Source organism: Buteo buteo, chromosome 8 (assembly GCF_964188355.1).
Source record: "Buteo buteo chromosome 8, bButBut1.hap1.1, whole genome shotgun sequence".
In the NCBI taxonomy this organism is placed as follows: domain Eukaryota; kingdom Metazoa; phylum Chordata; class Aves; order Accipitriformes; family Accipitridae; genus Buteo; species Buteo buteo.
This window is the reverse complement of record NC_134178.1, coordinates 40,788,281-40,803,102: the sequence shown is the minus strand read 5'-3', so window position 1 is coordinate 40,803,102 and position 14,822 is coordinate 40,788,281. Positions and strand designations below refer to the sequence as shown.

Below are 14,822 nucleotides of genomic sequence, written 5' to 3'. Positions count from 1 at the left end.
TATGAGGGGCTGCACCCCCCCACACCCCCTTTCTCCTCCATCCCACCTCCCTCCCTCATCACCCCCCCGTCCCTCTCCCTGCCCTCTCCCATTGCCCGGGACAATAACCCCCCAAATGCCCCCTTCTCCCACCCCGGCCCTTTTTGCTTTAGATAAACACAGGCAGTGTCAAGTGTGAGGAGGGGGGGGGAAGGATGGGGTTCAACTGCCAGTCAAGCCTCGGGCCCTCAATGAAGCCCGGAGGCCTACCCTAATCTGCTGCATGCTTGCCATATGGGAGCTGTGTTGCCCTGGGAAACACTAACAGGCAGAACGGAGCTTAATAGAGTCCATATTCATTGTAATGCAGTGAAATGGCTCGAGGGACTATTGCCCCTTGGGTCTGTTTTCATTCTTCTGTTCCCCCTCTTTCTTTTCTCTCTCTCTCTCTCTTTTTTTTTTAATAAATTTTTTTCCTCCCCTCCTTCTCCCCCCTCCCTTCCCCCCCCCCCCCCTTTTTTTTTTTTTTTTCTTTCTTCCTTTCAAAAGGACCAAGTCCCTGGAGAGCTCTAATCTGGAGAGGCTGGGGGCTCCCCAAAGGGCCGGCCAGGCCGGGCAGGAGCGGGAAGGGGGAAGGGAGAGGGTGGAGGTGGTTAGGGAGGCGAAGGAGAGGTGGAGGGCAAGAGGAAAGTAGCAACTAATAAGCATGCAGCCGGCCAGCTGTCAAGATGCTGACAATGCTGCTTCGGGTGCAAAGAGCCCGACAGCCAGCGCTGGCACAGAGGCTGGCGCAGGGTCCTCCCGGGGAAGCGCTCGCCTCCCCTAAGAGCCTCCGTCCTTGTCTGCCGAACGCAGCGCAAGCGACAAAAAAAACCCCCAAAACAAAAAAAAACAAAAAAAAAAAAGAAAAAAAGAGAAGGGCGCAGATGGAGCGTGCTGCAGAGCCTCTTCAGAAACAAAGTGCACCTAGGAAACAGATGTTGTTGCTGCAACAAGCCCAGAGCTGCTGGCTGCTCTCTGGCTCCTTCTCCCAAGCGCACGAGGGGGGAAAGCAGCCCCGCAGCGATCTCCGGGGCTGCCCCTGCGGCTGGGACAGGATGCCTCAACGGTCGAAACCTTTCAGTCCAACTTCAGTGCCAACCTGGGAGAGCTGCCGTAGCTTTAGACCAACTTTTCCTCTGCATTCCCCATCCTTCTCACCCTTGATCCACTCGTAGAATCTCCAGCCTCCCAGTTAACATCCTAATTTAAAGAGCTGAGGACTCCCAAAGGGAGTGCACATCTGCAGCACTTACTGAGGGGTGCAGGCCATGCATCCGGGGGGGCTGAACATCAAATATCAGAGAATCAGCAGAATTGCTGGTATCGAGGTCCTGAGAGACCCTGACCGAGTGTACACAGCGTTGCAGCTCAACCCACTCTCATGCAGAAGTTGGTGTTGGGATAAAGGGTCAGGATCCCCTCGGAAAACCACATCAACACAGCCACACACTTGTGGAGATCAGTTATGTGCTCTGGAACATTTTCAGTTTGCCACACCTGCTACAAACTCAGCTCATGGTGCTGCAAGAAAGTCTGACTTATCTGAGGCTTCGCAATGGGACAACACTGCATCTTTGTGGGGAGAAACGCTTCAGAGGAGGCAGCAGGAAAGAGGTCATCCATTGACACAAGTGTGATGTGAAAATACAGCTTCAGTCTTAGAAGCAGGGGATCTACTGCACTGTATTACTTGCCTGAAGCATCCTATCTCTTGCCATATAAAAACAATACCTGCTTTATCATTCATATCACAACTAAAGCCAGAGATCAGTGCCAATGCAGTCAGAGCTGCAGACAGATGCCATACTAAACGCAGAGTGAAAACCATCCCGTGTCCTAGAGACTTCACACCACTGGCTAGAAGGGTTACTCATTTTAGGATGTTTGATATAAGCAGTAACAAAATTCATCTATCTGCACCTTTTCCTATTTGGACAGAGAGGCAAAGCATGTAGCAAGAAGCTGGGAATGAGGGAGAGCATGCACCTGGGCAAGGAGAGCCCAGGTGATGGGTCCACTGGGGGCTGATGCTGTGGGACCCGCAGGACGGGTGATGAGCACCAGGCGATGCTGCTGGCTCTGGTCTGGGCTCCACCACGCCAAATCCCACACCAATGCCAGCCAGGTATCAGGTTGTTCCCCTCCCTGTCAGCAAATGCAGTGGAGGACAGTGCTGGGAAGGATGAGCAGTTCCCACTCAGAGCCATCACCCCACAGGCACAGATGTGCCTGTGGCTGGCTTACATTAGTCAGGGCACTGCTTTTGTTTCTCCTTTCTCATCCTTTCCAAACAAAACCCCCCCCAAAACTTGAAGTCTAAGGATGAGGTTCTAATCACCTCTTGGGTTAGGGAGAGGTCAGAGAGGAGGCAGGCCTGGCAGATGCAGGGAAAGCGATGCTGGGCAAAAGCCCTGCGAGATACCAAAGGAAAGTGGGGAATAAAGGTGGCAGAAAGGAAGAGGCAGAAAAATTAAATTGAGATGAGGGTGTTAAGAAAGAAGAAGAAACCGGGGACTTGGGATTGTGGCCAATTTCCTTACGCTGCATTTGTCCCCACTGCTCCAGGGGCTGGGCAGGCAAGAAGCAGGCAATGCCGCAGCTCACCTGCCACGTGTGTGCCCAGGCTCAAGTCCTCGCCCTGCCTTCCTCAGAGCAGGGGCTGTCACCTGGGACCACCGCATCTCAAGCAAATCTCTCTCTCCCTAGCTGTCACTCTTCCACTTTGTTTAAACAGGGGTTATTCATGATGGCAGGAAAACCACTCCTGCTCTCACCAGAAACTCCATCCTGCTCTAAGACAGAAGTTTAATCAACAGGTGCACTTCCATAGCATGCTCTGGTCCCAGTGAAACAGCATTTTTCCACAAGGACAGCAGGATGCTCTCCTCCAAAGCTGGTTTTGCTCACCTCTGCACTGCGTTGCTTCCTCCAGCAGCTCTTGGGGAGCACACACACCCAGCCAACCCTCAGCCCCCAACCGCAGGACACCGCCACATCGATCAAAACAAGCATTTCGCCACTGATTTGGCAGCAACGTTATAAATCCTGCATCCTAGGCTACCTAATATCACCCTACGACCTCTCTGCAGCTGGACCGGTGGTCAGGAACAGGCCCCAGGGAAGGAGGGCCACAAATCACGGCAAAGGTGTGACATGGAGCTGCCCTGAAGAGACCCATCTCCATTTTATTGTCTCTGTCACACGATGGGGTCAGGCTTGCAACAGGACAGACAATAAATATCACAGTGTCCATTCATGCTGGTAAACACCAGATCAAACATGAAGCTGTCCTCTCTCTGAAAGCAGAATCCGTATAATATAATATAAACTAAAGCACAGAGTAGGGGTATACCAGACAAACACCACCGGTCAGCATCTGCTTGAAGTGCTGCAGGAGTGCCCAGGGAGCAGGGAGCGTTCCAGTATGTCTGTCGGCTACAGCCACCTCCAAAACGGATCTCGGAAGCTCTTGTTCGCAGAGTGGATCACAAGCCAGACAGACAGCAGCTATGGATGCTTTTTGAGAGCAGCCCACTTCTTATATGCTTAAACATGAACCTACCTTTAAGTAACTGAAAAAAAAAAGTTATCTTTGTCTAGGAACAACAGAAAAATCTTGTCCATGTCCTGTTAGGAACAGTAATAGAGTGAAACAAGTGCACAAACAAAAAAAAGCCCAAACCAGAAGAGCCCACAGAAACTGTCAATGACACTGTTAAGCCTTCCCTGGGGGAAGTTGCATTGGGGAAATTTTCCTGCTGGAGCAGAGCAAAGATTTGGGTAGCTTTCCTAGCTTTTGAGCCTTCTTCCAGTGTGTATTTGAAGAGCAGGGGCGCCTACCACAGCTGCAGTAAAAAACTGACCGAGCTTATATTAAATACACACCAGCAGCACAGCAGAAATACCTGCTAAAACAACACATCCAGAAGATCATAACAGAGGACTTGATTCTGCCGCCTCCAAGATCAGCCTGATCTTTGCCATGACTTCAATGGGAGCAGGCCCAGAAACTGCATTAACAAGCACGAGGCTAGTTTAACACAGTTGACATCAAAATCCAGAAGAGCATACAAAAGAGACAGGACAAAGTACTCGCCAGTAACGTCAATACAAAGTTTAATCCCCAGATGGCTGGCTTTAGAGACATCCCCATCACCACCATAAAGAGAAACTGCCTTCTCGTTTGCACTCCTTTCAGCAATGACTTGTTGCTGGGATGCAAAAGAGCACAAGCCCATTTTTCTTGTCCTTTGAAGATGGTATTTAAAAGTTGGGTTTTTTTTTTTCGCTTTTATTAATTTGGGAATAAATGGGAGTTTTTACTTGCCATAGCTGTCACTTAAATGCTTTTCATTAACAATAATCATTTTGGTTATGGGAGCAGGTCAAAAGCCTCTAGGACTCTGCTGGGGTGAATTTCCCCTGGAAGACATGCCACTACTCCAAAAAACACAAGAGGAAGCTCGAGGCCAGCAAAACAAAGGGACAGAAATGACTGCCCATACAAAATGCTTCATCTGGTGGCAAACGCCTAGGTGGGGTGCGGGGGTTCAGCGCTGAGTGCCAGCACCCAGATGGGATGAACCATGGCCCTCGTTCCTGCTGTGACCAGCAGCCACCAAAATCCCACGGGGCCCACCCCGAGGTGAAAAATGACAGGGGACACACTTGCAGCAGGGTCTCGGGACGTATGACAGACTTCCCCTGCCCCAGAGATGAACAGGAGATGGTTGCATCTCAGGCTTTTTTAAAGATTGTGTCTGCACATCATTTTCCCCATTTATCATCCCAGCAGTCAATATACCTCTCCAAAAATGATGGTCCAGTTGAGGATGGTGACCCAAACACGGGCAGAAGATGGAGCAAGACCTCGCATCGCCCTGCAGAGATGGGCAGGGCCAGCACCTGGTTTCTCCTTCTTGGCAAGGGGATGCTCCACAACAGAAGGATGGCAAAACGCTGCTGCCCCAGAGCCTGGGAAGGGAGGCTCACCTGCCCGTGCCCCAGCCAGCTGCTAGGACATGCTGGTGAGAGCTGCGGCCAGTGCCTGCCAGGCAGCAGCGCCCACGCTGATGGGGCACTGCACAGACCCATCGCTGGCTTCCCGCTCCTTGCCCTTGCCCGTTTACACTCGCACCCCTGTTGAAAGCACGAGCGCGGAGCCACAGGCACCTCCGCGGGCCCTTCACACAATAAGCACCAGCAGCAATTCCAGCTGCAAAGTTTGCTTTCCTTGACGCACAGTTTACTTTCTCCGTTCCCCTGCATCCCGCCCCTGCCACTTACCCCTCACTCCAAAAAGGCTCTCTCAAACAGGCTTAAGCTTTAAACAAATAAGGGCTTGGAAAGCAGCAGCCTGCTCCCGTTTCCCTCCCCACCACCCCTGCTCTCCCCCCGCCGCCTCCACCTCTGAGCCGCAGCGGAGCTGGCGAGCGGCGCGCAGGCATAGAAAACAAACACGTGGAGCAGAGCCAGCTGTGAAGTCGGATTTGGCATACGCTGTTTGCAAAAGGCATAAAAGCACATAGGAGAAGGGGGAAGGGGAGAAGGGGGGGTAGGGCAGGGAGCCGGGGGTGCCCCGGCCTCAAGGGGAGAGCGTGGCTCTGTTATAAAGCCCTGGCACACGCCTGCAGGAGGGTCTGCACGTACGAGTGCTGATCTCGTGCCCTGCGTGGATTCGGAGGGGAGAGACAGGCCCACAGCAACATTTCCCGAGCTGTTCAGCATCGCGCTTCCCCACCTCTTTCCTAGCAAGCTGGACTGTTTTTGCATGCACTTGCCCTCCCTCCCAGGCAAAATTAGTGTGTCCTGATGCAACACGTGAAAAATAAATACACTTTTACCTCCTGGGGCTTGCAGTTCTCCCCCTTTCTTTCTTTCTTAGGGTTTCTTATTCCCCATGCACGCTATGCTCCAGGGCCCCACAGTGCAGGAAACCCTGACCCAACTTCCCCATCACCTCGGCTGAGATGACATACGTTGAGGGCATGCATTCACACTAATCCTCCTTCTTCTCATCTTTTATGTATTTATTTATTTACGTGCCCCCCCCCCCCAGCAACTGTCCCTTTCTGGAGGAGTTTCAGACAAAATATCCCTCCTCTTTACACCCAAGCGCCCAGGGGACTCAGCCCAGGTATTATTCTGCCCTCACCAGCCTGGTCTAGCCATGGGAATGGCACTTGCAGGCTTTAGGAATGGATCACCTATGGCCTTACGTCAACACTGGATCCACAAAGGTTTTCCTCCATCTCCCTCCTCTCCCATTCATCTCCCAGCGAAACAAAACAGAAGCTTATGCGCTTTGCCTGGTTTGGGGTAGAATCCAGCGATTTGACGTGGTTTGCTTGTGGTTTCCACCCAAACCATAAACCAGCCCAGGTTTGCTTGGAAGGTCCTCAGCTGTGTTTGGAGGTGGTAAAAAAAAGCAGCAGTGTCCTACCTGGTCTTGGACCTTGTCCAAAACAGGCCAGCAGCTGGACAGATTAACAGTCCGAGGCTGATCACCCAACCACCTGCAGACATACTTTCACCAGTCTCGTTACCACCCCTGAAACACAGCAAGATCTCTCCCCTCTCCCGGCCTGCCGTGAACACTTGTCCCTCAGCATCGCTCCAAACCACCAAACTGACAACAAGAGACAATATTTGGATATCGCTCTTCCTGTGAACTACATTACGGACCCCTGATCGCAGCCAAGGAAGTTAACTTACCTTGGAGAAATCTTGCAGTTGCCTTTTTGTTCTTGGGTGGAATTTAGTGGGATGCCAAAAAAAGCCATGGATTGCTGCAAAGAAAACGCTGCTCAAAACCAACTAACCCACTCTTATCTCTTTCTTTTGAGGGGCAAATTAGGTATTGCAAGACAAAGAGGGTTAGATCTCATAGTCCTGGAGGTTATGACACCACATTTCTGGAATTGCTTCTTCATCTATTGGACAAAACATACCCCTACCTTGTGTCTCACTTTTCCGGGTTGCAAAAACAGGAATAGCAAACCCCAGCTGGTACAAGCAGTAACCAGATGAACATGAGCCAGGCAATTTCAGATTCTCACATGAAAGGTGCTAGACAGGTATGCAGTGTTATTATCTGTACTGCTTCCTGGTAGCCCCAGGATTTCTGGATTAGTAAAATACAGATGTCAGCATTCTGGGGATACAGCCTCAATAACTGAACCAAGCAGGGAGGGGCAGACTGATTACAACAAGAGGAAAAAATATGAATTTGCACCACACACAAAATATTGTGGTTAAGGGAGACAGCAACCAAGATATTATTGACAACAGAGAACAAGATAATTCAGTGGGGTTTGTCAGACTACACTTTCTGTAATCACAGACTCCAGGGAAAGTGTTTGTCAGGCAAACATTCAAACATGCAGCTGCCAAGAACTAAGTAAACAGAGAAGGAGAAGCAGCAGAGTCAATGTGGCACCATTTGCAAATGCCCCATGATCAGCTGTCACAGGCCAACCGAGCCCATCAGCAGGCACTAGTGAAGCCAAGGGGCTGAGCTACTACAGGAAGACCCACCACCAGGTTAGATGAACAAGGAGCAATTCAGGCCTTCAAAATATTTTCATCCAGCACAGGATTTGCAGACCCGGGTAGGTGTGGGTACAGCGGTCTGTGTGGATTCAACAGACACCTTCCTGCACCACACGCATACACATGCAACCACTTGGGCAAGTGAAATGAAGCCAAACTCCAGGCTGAAGGGAGTCCTCCAAGATAACAAGTGATACCCAACAGCTATTGGGGTCATGCATTTATTTTTAGTCCCACTTTACCTAGAAGCCTGTGGCGGTACTGTGCTTGATGTGGAGGCAGAGACTCAGGCCAAACGCACCACAGATCTAAGGGCAAGTCGGCTGATCCCAGCCCTGAAACCAGGAGTGCTCGGTGGCACCGATCAAGTGAAGGGAAACATTGGCCTTCTGCTTCCCACCGAAGTGCCCATCCATCGGTCAGTGCTTCCCACCCATGGTTCGCAAGACTGCTGAAAAGGGTACGTGGCTGACTTAAGGGGTCCAAGAAAAGGGATGAAAAATATGCAAGTTCAGATATGCTGTGCAGTAAGTTGTGCATATGCAATTTCCAACCAGGTCTACTGACCTCCATGGGAAAGCATTCAAGATTGCATATGTCAAAAAATAAAGCTGAAACCCATCCAGGTGATCCTGCATACACATCTTCTGTCCACATGCCCCTATTCTTCCCCACCTCATCCTGACAAGTGACACCAGAGTGGTGTTATATTCATTTCCTACAGATCAGACCTCTCTTGGCTGTCTAGAAAGAAGCATGTAAGATACAAGGCATGTTTCAAGGCCAGCACTGGATGCATCACTTCTCTACTAGTCGCTGGCCACCAATGCACGGACAGTGGTGCTGCTATGACCATCCCTTGGCATGTTTGTAGCCAGCTGCACTCTGTGCAAGTGATCAAAAATTCACATGCTGCAGCCAAAGCTGCTGGGAAGATGTTTGTGGTCTCCAGCCCAAAGTTACTGACACCCTCTTTGGAGCTGAAAATTGTGTTTATGTTCAGGAGGTTCATGGGGGGATTAGGAAAGCTGTTATCCTCCTAGCTAGAGAAAAGGGACTGTGAGAGATTGGAGGGCCAGAGGGACTGCTGGTCCTCATGAAGAAGGGTCTTGCAGGTTTAGTTGTGGTGACCAGTGACTCTGCCCTAGTTTTCACAACAGGACTTTATGCATTTTATGCATACAGCATTGGTCCCTCCAGCTCTGAGGGAAGAGGGCGGTCTTCCCAGGAGAATCCCATCCAGATGGAAGAGGCTGGATCTCCATACCAACAAACAGCCCAGCACCACAGACTAAAACCCTGGGGTGCTTTTAATCAGGAGATACTTGACCTCTTCTGGAGTCCTGACACAGGTGCTCCAAGGACTTACAACCTTGAAGAGATCTTAATGAAGAGACAGAGTTGCTTTGACTTTCCCTTCTCTGCTCCTCTCCTGTATCCTCACCCTCAGTTTCCTACTGTGCAATAGTCCCGGGGCAATTAAATCAGCAGCCTACACACCATGCAATATTTACGGCCCCAGGCAGTCACAAATACAGCAGTACATGCCTATGGAGGTTTTCCACCCCCCACACCCTCCAACAACACAATTTTCTTGCACAGGAGACTGGCTCAAAACAGAGATGAGGAACCAATGCTGTGATCTCCTAGCGGTCCTCAGCACAACCATGAGCTACCTGGGGCTGGGGCTTGCTGCCGCCCCAGCCCCAGCAGTGCAGCGCTCCTTTGGTCAAAGGACAAGGTGTTTCCCAAGCATCTTGCACATCAGGAGGCAAAAGTAATCCCTGCCCCACGATGGGAACAGCTGAAGCAGAGTTCAGCAGCATCTCAAATCCTGCCAGGTGCTTCTGGCAGGGCAGGAAACAGCATAGCAGTCCTGACCCCCTGTAAGGAACATGCTGATCTTGTTTTTCAAATGGCAACCGCACTAGTTCTGGACCCTCACTGATAAATAAGCACAGATTTCTCATCCACTCATTACGGTTTCCAGCAAGAACCCTGGACTATCATTAGCATTTAGTCATAACAGCAGACCTTGGCTTGAGACCTGGGCCACATAACACAACACAGCTCCGTTTCAGGTCCAGGGACTTTGGTGTTTCCTTGCAAGGCAGAAGTGAGACGACAAAGGGTTAAACCTGGTATAAACTCAAAAATTACTCTCTGCTTTCTGAAGCAAGAACATCTTTGGCAGGGTCCCCATCTGGGAAATGACATCCCGTCCCCCCTCGCTTCCCCCTTTTCTCCCCCTGAACTCAGAACAAAGCACTGCACTGCCCAACATGCTCCTCCACTGGTTTCATCTTGGTCCAAACGCTTCTTGTGTTTCAACTCCTGCCAAAAAGAAATGCATTTAAAAAAAAAGTATAAAAAAAAGGCATGTGTGGGGCAGGGGGAGAGGAAGCAGAGAGAGTAGAGGGAAGTCATTAAAATTGAATCTTGATTAGCTACCAGTGGTGGAAAAAGGAAACAGCAGGGAGAGGAGATTTTTCTCTTGTGATATGTCATCTTGAAGCTGAAACCAGGAGGCCCAGAGGAGGCAAGACTTCTCCACACAATCCTCCACCTAGGACCAAACTTAACTTGCTTTACCTTTCCGGTCCCCCGTGCCACCCCACCATCATCAGAAGAGGCATCTTCTTCCTCAAAACAGTTTCCTGCCAATCCCACTTTTCACCACTCTCACAGCTGTAGCCCTCCCAGCGTTCCCCCACCTCGCACCGAGCCCCCATTGGCAGAGGGCTGGAGGACACAGCACAGCTGGCCTGTCCTTGCTGGCCCTTCTGCCTTCGATACCAAACACAAAGGCTTGGCCATTGCAAAGCCACAGGGAATCCTAGAGGAAATGAGCCCAGAGGAGATGGCTTGTGCATGCTCTGTGGATAAGCTGGATGGGCCAAATGAAGAACCCTTGACTGGCTCTGTCTCCCAAAAAGACACCCTCTAGCCAAGAAAAAAAAAAATAAAATTAAATCACATTGGCTAAAGAAGTATTTAAAAGCAAAACAAAAAAGCAGTCCAATTTGGAGAGTCTGTAATAGCTGAGCCCAAGGACACGCAGAGGATGTTTTTTGTTCCCTCAGTACAAAAGCCCTTGGTTTCCCCTCCTCCTCATTCCAGCACTTCCCCATTGGGGGTGTCAGAGACAGTTCAAGGCCTCCCAGCACCACAGACAAAATTGGGTCTTGCTGCCTTGAGGACAAGAGGCTGGGGGGCTGTGGGAACCGGGGAGATTTGGGGAGCCCTGAAGAACTGGGCAGGCTGAACCTGCCGCCCCTGGAGGATGGCCAAAGGGTCACCCCTCCAGCATCCCTGTGACCTGTCACAGGCTGGTGCTTCCCTCCAGGGTTTGGCTTCCCAAGGTGTGACTTTGGCTCGCAGGCTGCAGGGCTATGCCATTTTGATTCCTCGGGGCTCATTTGTGCTACAGCTGGTGCTCTGCAGCATGTCAAAGAGAGGGTGAGATTAACTCCTTTTTTTAAGTATCTCATTACTGTTCTATTTTTAAACACAGCTGGTCAAAAATTTTTCGGCAAAGCCATAAATAAATAAATACTTTAAGGAAATTTCCTGCGATTTGAAAACTTTACCTACTGGTCTAGCCTTTATCAGATGGTATTCTCTCTTCAGCATGCATAAGCTCCACTTGCTTTCGATTTCTCTCCTATAAGGACCAAATCCATTGAACCATCAATAAAATTTCAAGATTTCACCACCTGAACTGTTTGAGATTTTAACAGCCACCCTCCTGACCAGTGCAGCAATCACATATTCATTTTTGTCCCACCTGATGACCTTTCATGTTCCTTGTAAACGGTGATACCACCTCCCAAGACCCAGAGATCCAGGCACTGTAAACGTATCTCCCAACCCTGTCTGCAAAATACTTCTTTTCCTGCTCCTCAGGAGAGAGACAACAGAGCACAGCCAACTGGTACTCTGATCGGTTTTCCTCTTTTGCAGATCATCCCGCATCTCACCAGCTCCCTTGCCTCCACCTTAGTCAACTTGGTTTAGAAAGCAATCAGTTTCTACAGCTGTGGACAACATTCAAAATCACCATCTGTCATGACATCCTACATAAAATAAATAAGACAACACCACCCACCACCTTCTATTAGCAATCTGTTAAGGAAAGCAAAGTCACCCACTTCTGAAGCAGCCTGATATGGGAGGCAGCATTTCTCTTGTAGCCCATCCCTGCCTGCCAGTGGCAGACAAAGCATGTTAAGCAGCATCTGTACAAGACTCCACTATTACGTAAATAGCAAATAACGTCTTGGGGCCAGCTGAGAATAGGGCCCCCAAGCATGAGGTTCTGCACATGGAGCAATGGAAGTGCTTGCCCCCAAAAGGCTGCCTTTCTACACTACTTCTCGTTTTACCAGGATGGTGCCCATTTAAACCCCCTTCAACCTTGGAAGAGATGGCTTGGAGCTCCCAGCCTCCTCACCCAAATGCTAAACTGCTCCTTGTAGCCCAAAAAAGGAAACAAATTCATGACCAAATCACTTCCAGTACTTTTTTCCAGGCTATTGTTATGTGACTGCATTTGGAAGTATGGGAGAAAAACAAATACATGACTGTGGTCAGTGTCTGTCCTAGAATATGGGAAGAAAAAAAAAAAAAAAAAAAAAGAACAACCCCCAAACCCAATCCTTGTTTTATATGTTTAGTCATTTTTGGAGAAAACTGTAAGCAGTAAAGAGACCAGGAAGAAACAGTGATACCAGCCCCTAGGCCTTGGAGGGTGACAACAGAAGCAGAACAGAAGTGAATCTACTCTCTATTAACGTACACTGTTGTGCCCAAGAAATTCTTAAATGCCCCAGCAATAGCCTAAGCCAAGAAGTCTACTTCTTCCTCTGCTGCAGAGGACTAAGACATTTTTGTGCTGTGAACTGCTTTATCAATTTAGAAAGCCTTTTTAATGCAAAAATCACCTTTGCTTGAGAGGCATTAGTAGGCGTTTCACAGAAAAGATGAGATCATCCTCTCCAAAGACTCACCCAGCAGTGATCTGGGAGGACACAGCAAACCTCTGACATTTGCTCACTTGTCTACCAGGAAAAAAAATATCTTTAAAACTCTTTGGATCTTTTGAAGATCCTTACATTACTGTCCAGTAAAGGAACATAAGGACTATTTGATTCTCTTATTTTACATAGAGTCCTTTAAGACCTCAGTATTAGGTACTCTACAAAACCACAATAAAAAGACATCCTCTGCCTCAAGGACATTTATCTCTAATTGCTTACAGAGACTGTCAACACTTTCTCTGAGAAGGGAAGTCTGTGACTGTCCCATAGCACTAAATACCCCTAGAAAAAACTTTCACTGTTTAGTGCAAAGTCATCTGTAGACCAGCTCAGTCAGTACCTACCTTCCAAATTATGTTAAATACTGTCACTTGCTACAGACCACAAATGCAGTACTACAAGTGGAAAGGAATAAGGACTTCACCCCTTCCTGTAGCAACTGCAAAAACTGAGCTATGTAAGAGAAATACAATCTCAGAATTACCAGTAGGGAAATTATTGACCGTTTCTTAATTTGGAAAATACCATAAACTCTTTTAGGATGAAAAGCACTCCTCAGTTTTGAGGAAATGCTGCTCCATGATTTTAAATCCAGTTGTGCAGCTGGCACACTCAGCCGTGGGATGGGTAAAGCAAGCTGTTCTCATATAGTCACATTGACAACATGCTGCAGGATTTAATGGGTCCCTCATGAAAGAGATAAGCTACATAAACATAAACTCTAACAACAGGACAAAAAGCAGCTTCCAGAATTCCCTCTGCAAGCCCAACAGGGAAACAACAGTAATTTCCTTCTGCATTTCTCACCAGCTGAAGTTTGTCTGTTCCTCCGCTTTGCTTTGCCGATAACAAACATCTGTCAGGACCGTCCTTCCCCGTGCAAGAGGGGAACACGTCCATTGCGGCCTCCGGGGCTTTGTACCCCAGCAAAGCCTCTGGAGAGCCGCCACTCTAAAAGCCACAGATAAACCTCTGCTGGTCTCACCTATCGACTACAAAGGTGTTACATGGAAAATGAGTCTTTTTTTGCAGCCCCCAAGAAGTTAAGGAGACCTTCAGAAAAAACAGGAGGAGCCTCTGGCAGAGGCGATCTCTTGAGGTCCACCCCAGGCGCGCCTTTCTAAGGATCTTTATTTTAGGGTCTTCCTTCCCAACCCTTACCCACCACCAGCTTTGACTCATAGATTTCTTCAGCAGAAAGCTCTAGAAGCCCAAGGCAGCAGGCTCCCAGATAAAGCTGTCGATCTGTGGCTCATTAACAGCTCACTGAGGCTTTCTGGCCTGGTGCCTACATGCCCTTTACAGATGCTGGCACTTAGCGTATGCCACGTCCGCCAGCCCCGCTGAGCTGCTCTCCCGGCTGCCCGTGAGGAGACAGGTCAACACAACGCCCTCCCAGTTTGCAAAACGCTGCGAGATCGGAAACGTTGGCGGAGACTTGGAAACGCTGCCTTCGAACCCCCGAGCCCCAATCCACCGGCCGGGGGTGGGGAAAGAAGGGCAGGAGAGACGTGGCTCTCCTTCCAAGGATGGTATTTCTCCAGAATAACCTCTGGGGAGGCAGCAGCCCTGCCTGCAACTGCAGGCAGCCACCCTGCCCGGGCAAGGGCTCCCCGAACCCGCTCTGACATGCCAGCGGCCTGTGCTCGCCCCGGGTCGGCGAGGGCTGGGAGCACTGGGAGCACGTCTCTGGCAGCGGGCTGGCGCCTGGGGAGCCGCCCCTAGTCGTTCCTTATCAGCCTTCCCAAAACAAGTAGGGACAGGGGCATCCAGGATACGGCCCAACAAGCCCTTCTCAGCCCCGGCAACTGCTGTTGGCGGCACAGGGACCTCAGGCAGAGGAGGGGAAATTAAAGACAGCAAAAATGAGGAGAAAGGGGGGTGAGAGGGCCTGGCGGCGGCCCCCGCATCCTTTGGGAGGCAGCACACACGCGGGGAACGGGCACGCTAGCAGCCTCAGCTGTAATCCCTTTCTGCTTCCCCATTGTGGGATCTGAGAAAAAAAAAGCCTCCCCGGCAAAACCGAGAGGGATGTGTGTGCCGGGAAAGAGGAAGAGATTAATTTCCCTAAGCACAAGGAGGGATGGCGGCACAAACCCATTTTTTCACACCTTCTCCATCCCACACCCTGCCTAATTCAGCTGGACAGAAATGAAGGCAACAGCTACGTTGGTGCCTCTTCGCAGTCCTTCATGCACAAGGAGTGACCTG

The 14,822-nt window shown here is 49.9% G+C and overlaps 1 protein-coding gene across 5 annotated transcripts in view; it reads right to left on the bottom strand.

Annotated features, from left to right (window-relative positions):
- The window catches only part of BOC (BOC cell adhesion associated, oncogene regulated), a 46,671-nt gene extending 33,183 nt beyond the window's left edge, over positions 1–13,488 (bottom strand). For 4 of the 5 annotated variants that reach the window (XM_075034342.1, XM_075034344.1, XM_075034343.1 and 1 more), the window contains exon 1: positions 13,419–13,482. In XM_075034342.1, the coding sequence (XP_074890443.1) occupies positions 13,419–13,467 (49 nt within the window). In that variant the 5' untranslated portion in view covers positions 13,468–13,482. Of the gene's footprint in view, positions 1–13,418 lie in introns of all 5 variants that reach the window. The other variant, XM_075034340.1, reaches the window with a different exon arrangement.
- Positions 13,489–14,822: the final 1,334 nt, after the last annotated feature.